General features: G+C 41.0%; 1 protein-coding gene across 2 annotated transcripts in view; it reads left to right on the top strand.

Moving 5' to 3' along the window:
* Positions 1-19,616, top strand: part of MTHFD2L (methylenetetrahydrofolate dehydrogenase (NADP+ dependent) 2 like) — a 33,487-nt gene that overhangs the window by 7,038 nt on the left and 6,833 nt on the right. The window contains exons 2-6 of one of the 2 annotated variants that reach the window (XM_060781338.2): positions 4,666-4,850; positions 5,119-5,241; positions 9,636-9,788; positions 15,557-15,664; positions 16,086-16,178. In XM_060781338.2, the coding sequence (XP_060637321.2) occupies positions 4,666-4,850; positions 5,119-5,241; positions 9,636-9,788; positions 15,557-15,664; positions 16,086-16,178 (662 nt within the window). The remainder of the gene's footprint in view (positions 1-4,665; positions 4,851-5,118; positions 5,242-9,635; positions 9,789-15,556; positions 15,665-16,085; positions 16,179-19,616) is intronic. The other variant, XM_060781339.2, reaches the window with a different exon arrangement.

Here is a 19,616-nt window from a genome sequence, read left to right as displayed (position 1 = left end):
TTTCTTCTTGTTGTGGATTTATTCCTTACTATACTCTCCGGGACGTATTTATTATAAAAGGTTTCATTGGGATTATTTCTGAAGAGGCTTGATATTTGTGTAGGATAGTGGGTGGAAACCTGTACTACATGAGATTAGTACTCCGAGATCAAAAATCAAGGTCTTAGATAACTTGCTAGATCAGTCTAATTTTAATCAACAAGACTTATAATTGATTAGAGTATTTTACATGTATCTTTTAATTGTAATCTTGAGCGTGTCCCTTGTAAGCCCCCTCGAGTCCCCTAGGGGAAATGGTTGGCGGGGTATAAAATAAAGATATTATTATTATTATTATTATTATTATTATTATTCTCAGACATTACAGTACTGAGCAAGTAACAAGAGAAGGAACTGAATTACTGCAACGCGCTCTACGTGGGGTTGCCTTTGAAGGCTGTTCGGAAACTTCAATTAGTCCAACAGGCGGCGGCCAGATTGCTCACCAGAGCGTCATACAGGGAGCATACCACCCCCCTGCTATGTCAGCTCCACTGGCTGCCGATCCAGTTCCGAGCACAATTCAAAGTGCTGGTTTTATTTATTTATTTACTTTATTTGTATACCGCTCTTCTCAGCCAATTAGGCAACTCAGAGCGGTTAACAACAAGTAGCGGCAAAAAATTCAATACAGACATCGTACAGCCATTTAAAAGACAGTTAAGACAATAATACAATAAGCTATTAACATCAATAACCATCAGTAACATCAATAAACAACACACTGGCGTCTCATAACTAAAGTCATAATCCAAGCTCGTCATCCGTTGTACCGATTTCCTATAATTCATTGTAATTCATTGCACTGCCTATTCAAACGCCTGTTCGAATAACCAGGTTTTTTTCTTTCTTCCTAAATGCCATTAATGAGGGAGCTAATCTGATGTCTGTGGGTAGGGCGTTCCACAGCTGAGGGGCCACTACCGAGAAGGCCCTGTCCCTCGTCCCCACCAACCGTGCCTGAGTAGCAGGCGGGATCGAGAGCAGGGCCTCCCCAGAAGATCTTGACCTACAAAACCCTTTACGGTTCCGGCCCAGCGTACCTGTCCGAACGTATCTCCTTCTACGTCCCACCTCGGAGTTTAAGATCTGCTGAGGGGGCCCTGCTCTCGGCCCCACCTTTATCACAAGCGAGACTCATGGGGACAAGGGACAGGGCCTTCTCAGTGGTGGCCCCTCGCCTGTGGAATGCACTCCCCGGGGATATTAGGACATCAACATCCCTCCTCTCCTTCAGTAAGAAACTAAAAACCTGGATGTGGGACCAGGCCTTCGGGTAGGCTGGCAGATGGACAAAAACAACCAATAATGACCAGAGTAGGAAAGGACAACGACAATGCTAAATGGTTTACGGACTTGGATTTGGTGAACACTGACCACAGGATGTTTTTATTGCTGCTAGTTTATTGTCTGATTGTTTTAATCAGTTATAACTGTGATATTATGTGTTAAATTTGTGTATTGTATATTGCATTGTATGTTGTAATTGTTAGGCATCGAATTGTGCATTTTGTAAGCCGCTCTGAGTCCCCCCTAGAGGGTTGAGAAGGGTGGGGTAGAAGCACCCCAAATAAATAAATAAATAAATAAATAAATAAATAACACTGATATCTATATTGGGAGTATTCCTGTTTTCTTACATTCTCAGTGTTTACAGAAACAAAATTTATATGATGTTTATATCTGACTTACAGATTTATTTAACTGTTTTCATCTCTACTTAGAATGAAGCCTGGTTGAGTCTAAGGACCCCACCACATTCAGTCATCCAATGAGGGCAACAGTGGGGAGATTCTCCAGGCAGTATGGCAAATCCAGTGGACAGCAGGGGAATCGTATGACACTTTCACCACAGTTCAGGGATGGAGCCTCACCGGAAGTAGCTCTATATCATTTGATAGGATCCAGAGGGCTCTACCCCTGAACTATGGTGAAAATGTCATACGAGGGATAAATTTACCTGTGTGAGGAAATCCTGATGAAGTCCTAAGAGTAAATCTACACTGTAGAATACTGTATATACTCAAGTATAAGTCAACCTCATGTATAAATTGATGGCAAGATTTGGGGGGAAAGTTATGGATTGTGATATGATCCCAGGATAAGTTGAGGGGCTATCCCTTGGAGAGGAAAGTGCTAATGCACCTTGAGAACAGCCACCTTTGGACACTACTGCGTTTTTCCTGCCTGAGCATTTGAAAAGTGGAGAGTGTGGAAAAGATCAATGCTTGTTCCATTATCTGGCATGGAGGAAAACATAGAATAGTAGTCTCCTAGCACAAGGAGAGTTGTGTATGCTAGCTATGGGCACTGCCTTTCAGTTTCTACAAAAAAAAATGGAATGCTGGTGTATAGCAAATATAGGATATTCCATTGAATACAGTCAGCATGTTTTAACTTGGACCCCCTCTTTTGTCAGCCTGTTACTATGGCAATGCAGAGAGTCAGGTTGTTGTCTGAGATATCTTAACTAAATACCGCACTGTCCCCTTGATGCCACCCATTTTTAGTATTTGCTCTGACAGAGACGTGGTGGCATTATAGTACATGGCATAATAACTGATGAAGATTTATGATACTATTGTTGTGTGTCTTCCTGTTGTTTCAATCTTAGGGTGACTCTAGTCTAATAGGATGGAGGGCAAATAAATGACTTTGTCAGGGCCACATCTGGCCTGCGGGCCTTAGTTTGAGATCTTTGGGATTCATCAGTGTAAATGGTCTTACCATTGATTCAAAGCAGTGTAATGTTGTCATATGAATGTTGGACTCCTGGATACCAAGATTTTGAATCCTAACTCTACCATGGAAACCCACTGTGTTCAAGTAGCAACCTCTCAGCCTTAGCGGAAGAGATCTTGACAAGAAAATGGTGTAATATGTGCCATGAATTAGAAATAACTTAAAAACACACAACAAGTTGTCTAGCCAGCATAAATCATGTATAATTGTTCCTCCACATCCACAAATTTCACTTTTGCAATTTTGATTATTTGAGGATTTGGTTAATATGCTTGATCTAGGTCCTCCAGTGCTAGTTAATGGTCAATGTCCGCTGGAGGTTGACCATAGGGTTGTACTAAAGGACATAGATCGGGGTCCCCAAACTAAGGCCCGCAGGCCAGATGTGGCCCTGATGAAGTCATTTATTTGCCCTCCATCCTATTAGACTTAGAGTCACCCTAAGACTGAAACAACAGGAAGACGCACAACAATAGCAACCCTCATTAACTTGATTCTCTCATCAGCCAAAAGCAGGCCCACATTTCCCATTGAACTATTGGTAAATTTATGTTGGATAAAATTGTTTTCATTTTAAATATTATATTGCTTTTTCATCTTCTGCATTACAAATAAGATATTGTGATGTGCATAGGAATATGTTCATGTTTTTTCAAACTATACCCCCCCCCCCCCCCCAGGACTTTTTCAGGCACTTGTAAGTCTGATGTATTGTCGAAGGCTTTCGTGGCCAGAATCACTGAGTTGCTGTAGGTTTTTTTGGACTATACGTTGTAGGTTTTTTTGGACCTCACTACCTCTGAGGATGCTTGCCATAGATGCAGGTGAAACATCAGAAGAGAATGCCTCTAGAACATGGCCATATAGCCTGAAAAAACCTACAACAACCCACTGGTAAGTCTTCCTGCACAATTCTACAGCCAACGCTTGCTCTGAAGTTGACCATGGAGTTGTGTTGGAGGTAAAGCACATGTGTTAAACTCAAGGCTCGCAGGCCAAATCTGGCCCTCCATGTCATCTTATGTGGCCCTCCAGACCCTGGACTACAATTCCTGTATTCCTCATCATTAGATAGTATAACTTGAGCTAATGGGAGATAGTGATATCTGGTAGACTGCAGTTTGTTCTCTTTACTCAGAATGTAGATGCAAGGCTTGCGGATATGACACCTAACTTTAAAGTGAGGCAGGTGGGATCGAGAACAGGGCCCCTCCAGACGATCTTAGCAATCTTGAGGAAAGAAACACAGTTTGAAGAAAAATAAGTTTGAAACCTGTTTAGTAGAAGGAAGAGTCCTTTCCAGAGTTGTTTTAAGGAATGTTATAAATGTAACCTCTGAAGATATGTGTCTCTAAGAATCAAGAAACATTGAAACCATCAAGCTTCTGCTACATTTCAATAAACTTGTTACAGTTTCTTCTAAAACCTGGTCTCTGTTACAAATCCTTTCCAAGTTAAGGCACGCTACAGCTTGAAGAAAGACCAAATCAATATTACTAGCTATTAGCTACGCTATCAATTTAATAAGCCCTTACGAAGTGGTGGCTCCTTTACAAAACCATTACAAACTGGTGGCTTCTTCGCAAATTGGTGGCCATCATCACAATTATTATTATTATCATTATTACTATTATTATTATTTTCTCGCTTAAAAGAGACTCAAAATGGTTCACAATATAAAAACGTAAGAAATGACAGAAACCTTTTTAAACATAGTCTTCTCACCATGTGGTGTGTCATGCAAATTTCTCTAAACAGCAACATGCAAATGCTTTGAGACACACAAATAAATTAGAATACTGCTATTTTCTTAGTCGTAACATTTTAGATTTAAAAAGTGGGGAACCCTTTAACATTTTCTTTGCATGTTTTTGCATTTTATAGCTCTGAAGCAACTATTATCTCAGGGAGAAAGCTGGCTGCCCAGGTCTGTGTGGAGATACAAAGGGACTTAGAAGATTGGCTCGCCCTCGGAAAGAAGAGGCCTCATCTCACAGTTGTGGTTGTGGGGGACAACCCAGCCAGTCACACCTATGTCAGAAATAAAGTAAAAGCAGCAGCAGCTGTAGGTATGCCTTTAAAAAAAGAAATTATATCAGTGCACAGTTGTTTTTATCATATTTTTGTCTCAAAGTGCTTATGAAATGTAGAATTATATTTATTTATTTATTATTTAGACCATTTGTACCCTGCCCTTCTCACCCCCGTTTTATATTGTTGTTTAAATTGTTACTGTTGTTTAAATTTGATACTGTTGAATAGTTGCCTGTGTTAGAATTATACAATTTCACTTTTGTTGGACTTAAGTAAAACAGAGTTGATCTTTTTTTCCCCCAGGCATTTCTAGTGAAATAATACTGAAGCCTAAAAATATTTCTCAGGAAGAGCTTTTAGATCTAACTGCCAAACTAAGCAATGATTCAAGAGTCAGTGGCATCTTAGTCCAGTTACCTCTGCCAGGTAATGTCATACTGTTTTATACAACTGAGATGGGTTGGGTGATTGTGGGTGTTAAATGAGAAACATTAATTGCAGTTTACATACCAATGCAACCAAAATGTTAAAAATAATCTTCAAAACTGTATTGATCCCATTGATATTTACTTCCCAATTGTAACCCCTCATTTTTTAAAAAATACATTGTTTTATAGAGGTCAATATGTTAAAAAACCAACCCCTTACTATTTGGAATAGCTCTGCTGAATACCATCATACCAATGTGACAAAGGAGATCACTTCCTTCATTGCAATTACTACTCTCAATTTCAAATGAGATGATCTGGATACTCCATTAAATATAGCAATAATTTTAGCAACTTGTGTGATATTTATATTTTCCACATGCTAGCGTAGGTCCATGAGATGCTTTTCACTCATTTCCTAAGATATCTAAGGTAGCTTTCTGTTGCAACCCAGATCAGGAAACAAGACCATAAGATATTAATCCACCACACTTGACTGTGGGAAAAAACAATCCCTTTTTATTGATGAAAAATGGTTATAAAATAGAGGAAAAGACAAATTAAAAAACCACAGTAAAATTCAGCAGTCAGGAATATCTCTGAACTAGATCAAAATTCCAAAAGCAACACCATAAAAACCTGGAACCTGTTAGCATTTCACTAACCGTACTTGGAAACTAGAAGCCTCTGGGAATGCAGGCCATGGGAAACGGGACATCTGCCAAGGTATTGCCTCAGTCTAAACGATGCTTGATCTAACGAGACAGCCCGGGGAGAGACACTTTAAACTAAAGAAACTGTTTCAGGACACGCCTCCAGGCTTTGAAGCTTGTGCCTCCCTTTCCTTTAATCTGCTTGACCTTCGCAGACTCTGCGATTCACTCCTGTTTTTCCAAATCTGTCATTTTCTATCCTCATTGAAAAAAGGCAGGTGCTAGCTCCTCTGGAGAACTATCACTGCTTGATTCTGAAACATTCCCATCAGGAAATGTAGTTTCACTTTCCAAGCCATTGACCTCAGAATCAACAGTTTCCAAACCATCAGGGGGAAAAAACATGTTCAGCAGCCTGTTCAGTTGCATCAGGAAATGCAATAAGAGAATCAGGTTCAGGTTCACATGCAGGCTGAACCCCAACACTTTCAGATAGCAGAATATGTGCACAACATATATATATATATATATATATATATATATATATATATATATACACCTCCAATACCACCCTTAAAAAAGGATGAGATAATCTTTAATTGTTCCATTTTCTTTCAGACTGCTGTTTTTAAGGTAATACATATTTCTAATATCCTTTTCTTTAATATGTGTGCCAGTTTGAATGACATGAAAGCATTGACTATGGAGTCAATTGGAGCATTGACGGTGGAGTCAATGCTCCAATGCTATGGAGTCAATGGAGTGACAGCCGGGAAAGCTCCTACAACAAGGAACTCCTGTGTTACCAATCTGGTTGCCACTTTTAGAACAAGTTGGATGTTTTTAATACTCTTCAAAAGGCAATGCTACACAGAACACATTACAGTAATCCATCTGGATAACTACGGCTCCATCGACACCAGGGGTCCTCAAACTTTTTAAACAGAGGGCTAGGTCACAGTCCCCCAAACTGTTGGAGGGCCGGATTATAATTTGGAAAAAAAGGAATGAATTTCTATGCACACTGCACATATCTTATTTGTAATGCAAAAAAAAAACAAAAAAAAACACCACACTTTAAAACAATACAATAATTAAAATGAAGAACAATTTTAACAAATATAAACTTATTAGTATTTCAATGGGAAGTGTGGGTCTGCTTTTGACTGATGAGATAGGATTGCTGTTGTTGCTGTTGTGTGCTTTCAAGTCATTTCAGACTTAAGTTGACCCTGAGTGAGGGCCGGCTAAATTACCTTGGAGGGCCGTATCCAACCCTCGGGCCTTAGTTTGAGGACCCCTGATCTACACTGACCATATCATGTGGTTTGGAGGCAGAGAATGTGGCGATTAAATCATGTACGCTACAAACATCTGCAGCAATATGCATTAAAGGATGGGATAAGCAAAATGGGGATAGTCCACATGGTGGCAGTGTTGATATAATAAAAACAGTACATCAGAGTCAATAAACTTTCTTCTAGGGCTGGGTAACCACGGAAAAATTTGTTTCTAAACTCGATTCGTTTCCAGGGGGCGCTAGCGTTTCCAAATTCTAAATACTTCCAAAATTTTGAGATTTCAAAATTTCGTTATTTACGAAATTTCGTTAATTTCGAATCGATTCGTTAATGGCGGACGCGATTGCGCAATATGCTAAAAAAAACCTCCAAATGGGACAGGGGGAACTTCTGAAGCTTCCCTCTCCCTCTGTTGTTGACTGTTGGTGTGATAAAACAAACAACAACTATAAAACTTGCACCAGACATGTGAAAATAATTACGAAAAAATTACGAAAAAATTACAAAATAATTTCGAAATAATAACGAAATAAATTGAAAAAATTGTTTCGAATCTAATTTACTCCTCACACTATTCCTGCATGGCTCAATATCGGATCGTAAGCTAATTTAAATACGAATTAATAACGAATTACGAAATTAACGAACGAAACCGCCCAGCCCTACTTTCTTCCCTGTTTGAAAATATCACGGGTGAGCTTATGATGGAGAAGGTCTAACGTAGGCCTGGGGAACAGGTGGCTCTCAAGATGTTGTAGAACTACAATTCTTCTCAGCCCTAGCTAGCATATGCTGTAAGTTAGTGAGTATCAAACCGTGGTCTTCTGGATAGTTTGGACATCAAGAATTCCTAACTGTTAACCACAATGGCTAGTGTATCTGGAAGCTGAAGTCCCAAACATTTGGAGGACAAATGTTTGGGGACCATTGTTTTAGGTGCAATCCAGCAACAACTGGAGGTCACATATTTCTCTACCCTTGCTTAATAAGTTCTGTAATAAAACTAGAGGGGACGCTAGAGAAGTTTCAAAGCCTCTAAGCATCAATCACCAGTGTTTCCATTAACAGCTTAAATGTGTGGGCTGAGGAACCTGTTGCTTGTTCCCAAAGCAATAATAGATGATGTGGAGAACATTTCTTTGCATACTTCATTGCTAACATAATTTCAAAGCACACGCCTGCAATATTTAATAATAATAATAATAATAATAATAATAAGGAAGCTGATGAAACCATGGACCATATCCTCAGCTATTGCAAGAAAATCGCACAGACGGACTACAAACAAAGACACAACTCTGTGGCCCAAATAATTCACTAGAACTTATGTCGCAAATACCACCTGCCAGCAGCAAAGAATTGGTGGGATCATAAACCCGCAAAGGTTGTGGAAAATGAACTTGCAAAAATACTGTGGGACTTTCAAATCCAGACTGACAAAGTTTTGGAACACAACATGCCAGACATCATGATTGTGGAAAAGAAAAAAGTCTGGATTATTGATGTCACCATACCAGGTGACAGTCGCATTGAGGAAAAACTCAGCCGCTATCAAGACCTCAAAATCGAACTGCAAAGGCTCTGGCATCAACCAGGACAAGTGGTCCCAGTGGTCATCGGCACACTGGGTGACATGCCAAAAGATCTCAGCCAGCATTTGGAAACAATAAACATTGACAAAATCACGATCTGTCAACCGCAAAAGGCCACCTTACTTGGATCTGCGCACATCATTCGAAGATACATCACACAGTCCTAGACGCTTGGATGGTGTTCGACTTGTGATTTTGTGATACGAAATCCAGCATATAGATCTCGTTTGCTGTGACATACTGTGCTTTTGTGTCAATAATAATAATAATAATAATAATAATAATAATAATAATCTTTATTTTTATTCTGCTCTATCTCCCCAAAGGGACTCAGGGTGGATTCCAAACATAAAAGGCAAACATTCAATGCCTGAATACAACAACAATACATCCATGCTAACAAAATTTAAAGAACCCAACATATAAACACAAATTATGACATAACAACTAAAATTAAATAAAAAACACAGCCTGTTACAATACACATAAGATCAGAAGCATGTTCCCGCACTTTTCCATCTAGCTGTAGATCTTTGTCTTAGTGGATAAGCCAACCAGGAAGTGACACTTTCCTCCACCTATATGACAGGGGAAGTTCTTGAATGCTTCAAGGCCCATAGAAAAGAAACTGATGCTGAGAAATCCCCCTTCTGTCACCAATATGGGAGTTGAGTAACTGATTCAGGAAACATAGCATACTTGTGTGTCTCATTACCTTCATAAAGGTCTGTATTCATCTATCAAAATCTGCAATGTTAATTGTGCAAGATAATTCGAGAAAATTGTTTTACTGGTATTGTTGAGTAGGAAACAAAATAAAAAAGAGACTATAAAACTGTTTTCCAGAACACATTGATGAAAGGACTGTTTGCAACACAGTTGCCCCTGAAAAAGATGTGGATGGATTCCATATTTACAACATTGGCCGACTGTGTCTTGACCAGCCTTCTGTTATACCTGCCACTGCTGCTGCTGTTTGGGAAATAATAAAGAGGACAGGTAACTAAACCAAACATTTTAAGACACTGGAGGATGCATGCATTCTGGAAAATATTTCAAGGAAGTCATGTATCAATGTGTTTATGGCTGATATGAGAGCATTTGATACGGTCGATCACAATCTATTGACCCACCGCCTAGCCCTGACTGGGGTTAGGGGGGGATACCCCTTAAATGGGTGTCCTCCTTCCTCCAGAATCGGGGACAGCGTGTGGTGAGGGGAGGGATGGTTTCCGAGAGATCTCCACTAACTTGCGGGGTCCCACAGGGAGCTATTCTCTCTCCTCTATTATTTAACATCTATATGCGACCGCTTGCCCGACTGGTGCGGACCTTTGGGCTTGAGTGCCACCAGTACGCTGATGGCACTCAGCTCATTCTGAGGATGGAGGGCCAGCCGGACACTGTACCTGAAAATTTCCATCAGTGCCTTGAGGCCGTTACTGGATGGTTGCATGCCAGCAGGTTGAGGGTGAATCCAGCGAAGATGGAGATCCTTTGGCTGGGCCGTCTGGAAGAAAGGGAGATCCAGCTGCCTACCCTGGATGGCGAGACGCTACGTCCGTCATCTTCTGTAAAGAGTCTTGGTGTCTTATTGGACTCGCTGCTCACAATGGAGGCCCAGGGCTCTGCTGTGAGCAGATCTGCATTTCTCCATTTATGTCAGGCTAGGCGACCGGCTCCCTACCTATCGAGGAACGACCTGGCTACAGTAATCCAGGTGACAGTCATCTCGAGGCTTGACTACTGTAACGCCCTCTACATTGGCCTTCCTTTGTCAGTGATCCGGAAACTGAAGCTGGTGCAAAATGCGGTGGCTCGTCTTCTCGCCCGAGTGCCGGCAAGGTGTCGTATCACCCCAATTCTACAACAGCTGCACTGGCTACCAATTGAGTACCGGATTACTTTCAAGGTGCTGGTACTAACCTTTAAGGCCTTATGTGGTCTGGGGCCTGCTTATCCCCCTACCAATCCCAGAGATTACTTCGGTCCGAAGACCAAAATTTGCTTGAAGTCCCCAACATCTGGACTTATCATCTGTCCTCTACTAGGCAGAGAGCCTTCTCGATTGTGGCCCCTTATTTATGGAATGCCTTGCCAGTTGAAACCCGAACTATCCGAGACCTACTTGCTTTTCGGAAAGCCTGTAAAAACTTTCTCTTCCGACAAGCTTTCGATGGGTAAATAACTCGGGACTATGTCTGTTCTTGTTTTTATTGTATTTTAAAGTTAATTGTATTGTTTTAATCTACTGCTGTAGATTGGGAGTAGCGGTATACAAGTCAAATAAATAAATAATACCAAAAGTGATCCTTTGAGGCAGAAAAGTATGTTTTATTTTCCGCTGAGACCCTGGCATGGAATCTCTTCCAAAAGCAAACCAGAGTGAGGATACAGGTGTTGACTTTCCCTTTTATACATCTTCAAATGCAGGCAAACAAAGAAACATGCTTCTACATATGTAACATCATCATTATGTCACCTTTGCATCATAGAAATATCAAATTATTTCTTTCTATATGCAAGGGCCATATCTCCATATTTTTTCTAAAGAGCAGACTAGGATTCAGCTAACACAGTTCCATCAAGGGGCCTATTTTGACCTGTCAGGAGGGAGGAGAGAGGCTATGGTATGGCCTGTACTAAGCTATACCAGGGCTTGGGAATGTATAGATAACAGCCCCCCCCCTTCTCCTCCCCCTTTCAACACAGATCTCCTTCAACAACATTTTGTCCTGTCAGCTTGCCTTCCTAATACAGAGAGAGCATGATTTTTTTACATTTCAGTGCTTCTAATGTACATATAATATATGTATAAATATCTATATTTCCAATATGTCCACATCATATGTACATTTTAAAGTTCTTAAAAGCCAAGTTTTTAGATAGAAATCCTGAAATATTTACCTATATGGTCTGTTTTAAATGTTGAATGTTCACAGTTAGGAGCATTTCTATGCCAAAACCATTTAGTATGACAGAGGCATTGCTGTTCCACAGTCAGCTAAAAGCTGAATTCTGGATCTGCACTATATGTAATATATTGTATATATTCTTATATAAGTTAACCTTATGTATCAACTGAGGGCAGGTTTGGGGGGAAAATTGGATTTTGATACGATCTGTGAATAAGTCAAAGGTCATTTTGTGGCGAAGTAAACGTGCCAAGGAGTCAGTCACCTTTGGATACCTAGGCATCAAATAGGTAAGGAGTAGCACTGTGGTGGAAAGGATATAGATTGCCATTGTTTCTCTTTGATTCTCCTGGGATGGACAAAGCTCTTGCCTTTCGCCACTCTACTCAGAGAGGGGAATGGCACCTTATAAAAATGGTTTTATAAGGGTTATGGTCAGAGGCGGCCCTAGGTAATTTTCAACAACAAGCAAGCAGTGGTTTGGTGTCCTGTCCCCCCCAAGCAATCACTGATACATATTTTCTGTTCGTCGTGGGAGTTCTGTGTGCCATATTTGGTTCAATTCCATCATTGGTGGAGTTCAGAATGCTCTTTGATTGTAGGTGAACTATACATCCCAGTAACTACAACTCGCATATGTCAAGGTCTATTTTCCCCCAAGAGTGCCTCAAGAGCGCCCCTGGGCAAAATCAACTATACTGCAAAGGCTTACTTTGCGTAATGGTTGAGCCGCCCCTGGTTATGGTACAATACTTACATTGACTCTAGGATAAGACAACCCAGGTTTTTAGAATGAATTTCTTGACTAGAATGTCATCAAGGCAGTTCTTGAAGGAGTGTGGAAGTAGTGTTTTACCATCAGTGCTGTTCTCATTATATCAAGAGAGGCTGAGTGGGAAAGGTTTTTTTTTAAAGAATCCTATAGGGCATATGAAGATATTATTTCCATTTTGTATTTTAGTTTGAAATTGCACTTCTGAAAACTGCACAAAATGTTTAGCAAGTAGGAAGGAAGAGGGGATCTCCCAGATTTTTCCCTAAAAGCTTCATGGTGGTGTAGCAATCTAAACCACTTATTTTACAATAGAAAATGTTCTGTCTATGAAGAGATGGTTTTTGGGTTTTAAAGGATTGAGAGTAAAGAGTCAGGAGATACATTATGTCCAGAAAGAGATTAACAGATGCAAACCTTACTAGTCACTTCTACAAGGATGACAACACCAAACCCTAAAGTTGATTATGGGATAAAGAGAGCATGAGAGAAGGAACTGTGTGTAGGGCCCTTCTACACATGCACTAAAACCCAGAAGAAACCATGATAAAGAGGTGTGTGGTGTAGCTAAATGATGTTTTACGAAAGCGCAGGCTGAATCAGGTTAACAGCTGAAAATCACGTGTTTAAAAGGTGTGCTTAAAACCCAATTCTGGCCAAAAGGAAGTGCATATTTGCATGACTGTATATCCCTTCAGTAATGGAAAACACAAGACTTCCTTCCTTTACCCATTGTGGACTCATCCAGTGTATGTGCATGCTTTTAAAGCCCAAAATAGTGGAAATCAGGACTGTCAAAAATGGAGCCATGGACACATAAGTGGCTAAATAGAAGCACAAATGGAAAACAATTACAATTAGAACTCTCTGCAACCATTCCTTTGTTCTGATATTCATGATATTAAACAGAGCTTGCATTTATAGTTGAGTTAGGAGAGATAAGAAATCTGCTTGTGTGTACATTAAGATATCTGCATGAGCGTGTATACAATCCAGTGCATCTTGGAGAGATGTCTTTACAAGTCCATCTTGCAGACTTCTAAAATCCACTACAAGGAAGGTGTCAAAACAGTGGGGGACCATTTCCCAGAACTGACAAGTCTGTGTCTGAACTTGCTATCTAGTCCCATGGTTTTTGAACCGACTTATTTAATCCAAATTTTGATGCTATCTGGAAGTGCCCTAGAATGGGAACTAGCAGTATTGTACTGGGCTGCTTGGTTTACTTGAAAGACCTTGAGCAGCGCAAGGACACCCTCACTTTTTAAAAAATTGGTTGTATTTCTTGAAGCCATGTGTTACAAAGATCTTCCAGGGATGCTCTTCTTTCACTCCCACCCCTGTTGGTGGGGATGAGAGAGAGAGTATTCTCGGTAGTGGCCCCCCATCTCTGGAACTCCCTCCCCAGAGAGAGATTAGGCTGGCACCCTCCCTAGCCACATTCCGCAAGGAATTAAAGACGTGGATGTTTCGTCGTGCTTTTGATTGATGACTCCTATGACAAATGACCTGTATTGTGACTTGAATCATCATTTAATCTGATTTCCTATATTACATTAACTGAATTGACTCCGACCCTGTTAATTTGCTCTGCTGTCATGATATTTCCTATGCTATTATGCGCTGCTATCCACCTTATTGAACCACCTTATCCTTTAACCAGCTTGCATAGTGGTCCTCTCTTCCCCCCCCCCCCCCTCCAAAATTAGTCTGCAGTTACTGTTGGTGCTTGCTAGTATTGTTACGCTGTTTTATTTATTTATTTATTATTATTATTTATTAACTTTATTTATACCCTGCTAACATCTCCCAAAGGACTCGGTGCGGCTTAGAAGAGGCCAAGGCCAACACATCAATAAAACAACAGTATAACAAATACAACAATAAATAAACTCATAAAGCAAAACAATAACATTAAAACAATAGCAATAAACATTAGACAACAACACCACGACGCATTTAAAACTGAGGCTGGGCCAAATGTAATGGATAAAATTTTTAAAAATGCTGGACATGACAGGTGAAATGGATAGGTTTTTTGGAGATAGGTGCAGTGTGCAGACTTAAATCTCTAGTAAAGTGCATTTGGGACATGATGCTAGGAGTTTCCTATTCAGGGAAAGCACACCAGAACAGCCACATCTTCAAGCTCTTCCTAAAGACTGCCAACATTGGGGCTTGTCTGATGTCCTTGGGGAGAGAGTTCCAGAGTTGGGGGGCCACCACAGAGAAGGCCCTGTCCCTCGTCCCCACCAAACGTGCTTGCGACTCAGGTGGGATCGTGAGTAGGGCCTCTCCAGATGATCGGAGAGATCGTGTGGGTTCATATACGGAGATGCGGTCACGCAGGTAGGCGGGTCCCAAACCGTTTAGGGCTTTGTAGGTAAGCACCTGCACCTTGAATTGGGACCGGAAGATGTACGGCAGCCAATGGAGCTCCTTAAACAGGAGGATTGACTTCTCTCTGTAAGGAGCACCAGTTAACAACCTGGCCACCACCCGTTGGACTAGTTGGAATTTCCGGACTGTTTTCAAGGGCAGCTCCACGTAGAGTGCATTACAGTAGTCCAATCTGGAGATGACCGAGGCATGGACCATCCTGGCCAGATCAGCCTTCATGAGGTACGGTCGCAGTTGGCGCACGAGTGTCAATTGTGCAAAAGTCCTCCCGGCCACCTGAACTTCAAGCGAAAGTGATGAGTCCAGAAGGACACCCAAACTGCGGACTTGTTTTGTACTGTCTTAATTGTTATTACTTTGTCTTAATTGTATTCTGTCTTGGGCTTGGCCCCATGTAAGCCGCCCCAAGTCCCTTCGGGGAAATGGAGGCGGGGTAGAAAAATAAAGTTGTTGTTCTTGTTGTTGTTGTTGTTCTTCTTCTTCTTCATATTGTAATAACGGTAATCATTGTTAAAGTCAAATAAGAGAGAAGAATCTGAGCACTTATAATGCCATTCTATTATTTCCACATTGGAAAGAAAATAATTTCCAAAACTGAAAGACAAAAAAACTCTCTATTTTATTCACATGAATGTTTATGGAGATTGGTTATTTATTTATATTTTTGCTTGTTCTCTAAGGTATACCAACATTTGGAAGAAATGTTGTCGTAGCTGGAAGATCAAAGAATGTTGGAATGCCGATTTCAATGCTTCTGCATACCGATGGAGGACATGAAAGGCCTGGAGGTAGGTTGATACATATACTAATTGGTTCTGTTGCAATCTTCAACACAGAGGAAAGGGAGGAAGCAAAGAAAAGTTAAATAGTTCTTTATTGCCTTCATTTAGAGCAAGATTTAAAATCAACTGAAACTTGTTCAGTTAGATAGAAATCAGAATTCCTGTTATTGTTATTGGAAAATAAAATGTACTTGGTTATTAGACATTCCATTTAGTTTTAAGTATTTCACTATCTGAGAGTCACAGGATGTGATGCTCTGTTATTTTGACTGGATCCAAATATATTTTAAATTTTGACAACTTTTCATTGTCCATTTTTTACAAAATAGAAGTATGAAAAAGGACGAGATGTCATTCAGCCTGATTTTTCATTTTTCTACCTGAATCTATTTTCTTCATTTACCTATTGTGATGACTGTGTTGACAGGTGATGCTACAGTGACGATTACTCACAGATATACACCAAAAGATCAGCTGAAGATCCATACGCAGCTTGCCGATATTATAATTGTTGCAGCAGGTAATATAACTTTTGCAGTGTTTAACATGTATTGAAATCCAAACAGTATAGATCTGAAGGTAAATATTGTGTTATTTTAGCTCACTCTTTTAACACATTTTGAAGATACTAAAACAAAATATTGTGTTAGGATCAGGTGAAAACTTCATACAAAATGAACATACTTTCTGTGATCTGACATTTCCCAGGTGTATGAGACTAGGTCCTAGGACATCCCTTGTCAGCCTTAACTGGCTGTAGATAATATTAGCGATTAGGGCTGTGCACGGTGCTGTTTTTCAGATCTGGCAACCAAATGTCCAGAAATGGGGCAGGCAACAGGGCTCAAATTTACTCAACTGAGGTGTGGCCATGGTGTGCATGCTGCTGGGCCAAGTGGCCAGGTTTTAAGAGGAGCATAATCCAATGGGAGTGGTACTGAATCTCAATCAGATTATCATCCCGAGCTCTGAGGATTACCTGGGAAGGAATCCCACTGGAGCATTGTAGCACACCCAGATACCTGGGAGTCACTCTGGACCGTGCCCTGACCTACAAGAAGCACTGCCTGAATATCAAGCAAAAAGTGGGTACTAGAAACAATAACATACGAAAGCTTATTGGCACAACCTGGGGATCACAACCAGACACAGTGAAGACATCTGCCCTTGCGCTATGCTACTCTGCTGCTGAGTCTGCATGCCCAGTGTGGAACACATCTCACCACACTAAAACAGTGGATGTGGCTCTCAATGAGACATGCCACATTATCACGGGGTGTCTGCGCCCTACACCACTGGAGAAATTACACTGCTTAGCCGGTATTGCACCACCTGACATCTGCCGGGAAGTAGCAGCCAATAGTGAAAGGACCAAGGCAGTGACTTCTCCAGCTCATCCCTTGTTTGGGCATCAGCCAGCACGTCAATGACTTAAATCAAGAAATAGTTTTCTAAGATCTACAGAGACTTTTTCTGGAACACCTCAGCAAGCGAGAGTCCAAAGGTGGCAGGCTCAAACCCAGAGCCTCAATCAATGGCTGATACCAGATGAGAGACTCCTCCCTGGGCACACAGAAAACTGGGCGACTTGGAAGGCGCTGAACAGACTGCACTCTGGCACCACGAGATGCAGAGCCAACCTTCGGAAATGGGGCTACAAAGTGGAATCCACAACATGCAAGTGTGGAGAAGAGCAAACCACAGACCACCTGCTGCAATGCACCCTGAGCCCTGCCACATGCACAATGGAGGACCTTCTTGCAGCAACACCAGAGGCACTCCAAGTGGCCAGATACTGCTCAAAGAACATTTAATCAACTACCAAGTTTGCACATTCTGTGTCTTTTGTATGTTTGTTTGTTTGTTCTGTCAAAAATGTAATACAACTGTTCGGTTGCCTGACACGATAAATAAATAATACAATGTCAAAATTAACTAGTTGATTGACTAAGGTATATAGGCATGTACACATCAAAAATATTGATACCTGATTATATCTGCCACAATTTGCTTTTCTGTTATGTACCAAAATAAACAGTTTTATTTATTAAAAAAGCAAAGAAGTTCCACTGAATGTAAGATGCTTCACTTCAATTCAACTTTTGATTTGCATATGTTAGTAGTACCTATTTGAGGATTTAAATCAAAGTTGCAAATCATATGGTCCTCCAGATATCATCAAGCTGCATTCACCAGCAGTCTTAGCCGGTATAGCCCATGGTGAGGAATTCCTTGCAACATTTAAAGGAACATACAATTCCAGCCCTAATCTAAATAAAGTACTTAGTGCGCAATGTACAAACTTGTGAGGTCAAGACTGTTCCTCAGGCTAATAGTGAACATATCATCCATTCCTGTAGAAGGTATGGCGTGGAGCCTCTAAGACTGGGCAGGACCTTGAGGACAGTAACTTCCAATGTATTGTCGGAGGCTTTCATGGCCGGAATAACTGGGTTGTTGTAGGTTTTTTCGGGCTGTATGGCCATGGTCTAGAGGCATTCTCTCCTGACATTTCACCTGCAACTATGGCAAGCATCCTCACCTCACTACCTCTGAGGATGCCTGCCATAGATGCAGGCAAAATGTCAGGAGAGAATGCCTCTAGACCATGGTCATACAGCCCGAAAAAACCTGCAACAACCCAGTAACTTCCAAGTCCATTTTTGGTCATCTCTGATTTTACACAAATACTTTTGTGATATTTAGACTTGTAGTTTTAGGTGTTTAGGTCACTTGTGAAATTAACTGTCTGTGAGATTCTTAGCTATCCTAAGCTTTTATAAAGATGGGCTAAATGTATGCAACAAATGAATCAATTGATTTCATTTGAGGATTTAATGTACTGTACAAGTATATAAAAAGTATCAATCTTAAAATTATAGTCAAAAATCACACCCCCACTTAGAGTGCCTCTGGTGTTTCTATAAGAAGGTCCTCCATTGTGCATGTGGCAGGGCTCAGGTTGCATTGCAGCACGTGGTCTGTGGTTTGCTCTTCTCCACACTCGCATGTCGTGGATTCCACTTTGTAGCCCAATTTCTTAAGATTGGGTTTGCATCCCGTGGTGCCAGAGCGCAGTCTGTTCAGCGCCTTCCAAGTTTCCCAGTTTTCTGTGTGCCCACGGGGGGAGTCTCTCATTTGGTATCACCCATGGATTGAGGTGCTGGGTTTGAGCCTGCCACTTTTGGACTCTCGCTTGCTGAGGTGTTCCAGCGAGTGTCTCTGTAGATCTTAGAAAACTATTTCTTGATTTGAGTCATTGACGTGCTGGCTGATACCCAAACAAGGGATGAGCTGGAGATGTCACTGCCTTGGTCTTTTCACTATTGGCTGCTACTTCCTGGCGGATGTCAGGTGGTGCAATACCGGCTAAGCAGTGTAATTTCTCCAGTGGTGTAGGGCGCAGACACCCTGTGACAATGTGGCATGTCTCATTAAGAGCCACATCCGCTGTTTTAGTGTGGTGAGATGTGTTCCACACTGGGCATGCGTACTCAGCAGCAGAGTAGCATAGCGAAAGGGCAGATGTCTTCACTGTGTCTGGTTGTGATCCCCAGGTTGTGCCAGTCAGCTTTCGTATGATATTCTTTCTAGCACCCACTTCTTGCTTGATATTCAGGCAGTGCTTCTTGTAGGTCAGAGCACGGTCCAAAGTGACTCCCAGGTATTTGGGTGCGCTGCAATGCTCCAGTGGGATTCCTTCCCAAGGGAGATGGAGGCGGGGTAGAAAAATAAAAAACAACTTCTTCTTCTTCTCCTTCTTCTTCTTCTTCTTCTTCTTCTTCTTCTTCTTCTTCTTCTTCTTCTTCTTCTTCTTCTTGCCCAGTGTGTATTGCCTATTCCCTTTTTGTTGTAGAAGTCACAGAATAAAAAGTATGTATATTTGTATGCCTGCCTAAAAATCTATATTTTAATATACAGCAGGTTGAGTTAATTCTGCAAGAGATTTTGTTTAAAT

Source organism: Anolis sagrei, chromosome 6, assembly GCF_037176765.1.
Source record: "Anolis sagrei isolate rAnoSag1 chromosome 6, rAnoSag1.mat, whole genome shotgun sequence".
NCBI classification, from domain to species: Eukaryota; Metazoa; Chordata; class Lepidosauria; order Squamata; family Dactyloidae; genus Anolis; species Anolis sagrei.
The sequence above is the reverse complement of the archived record's forward strand: the minus strand, read 5'-3'. Positions and strand labels throughout refer to the sequence as shown.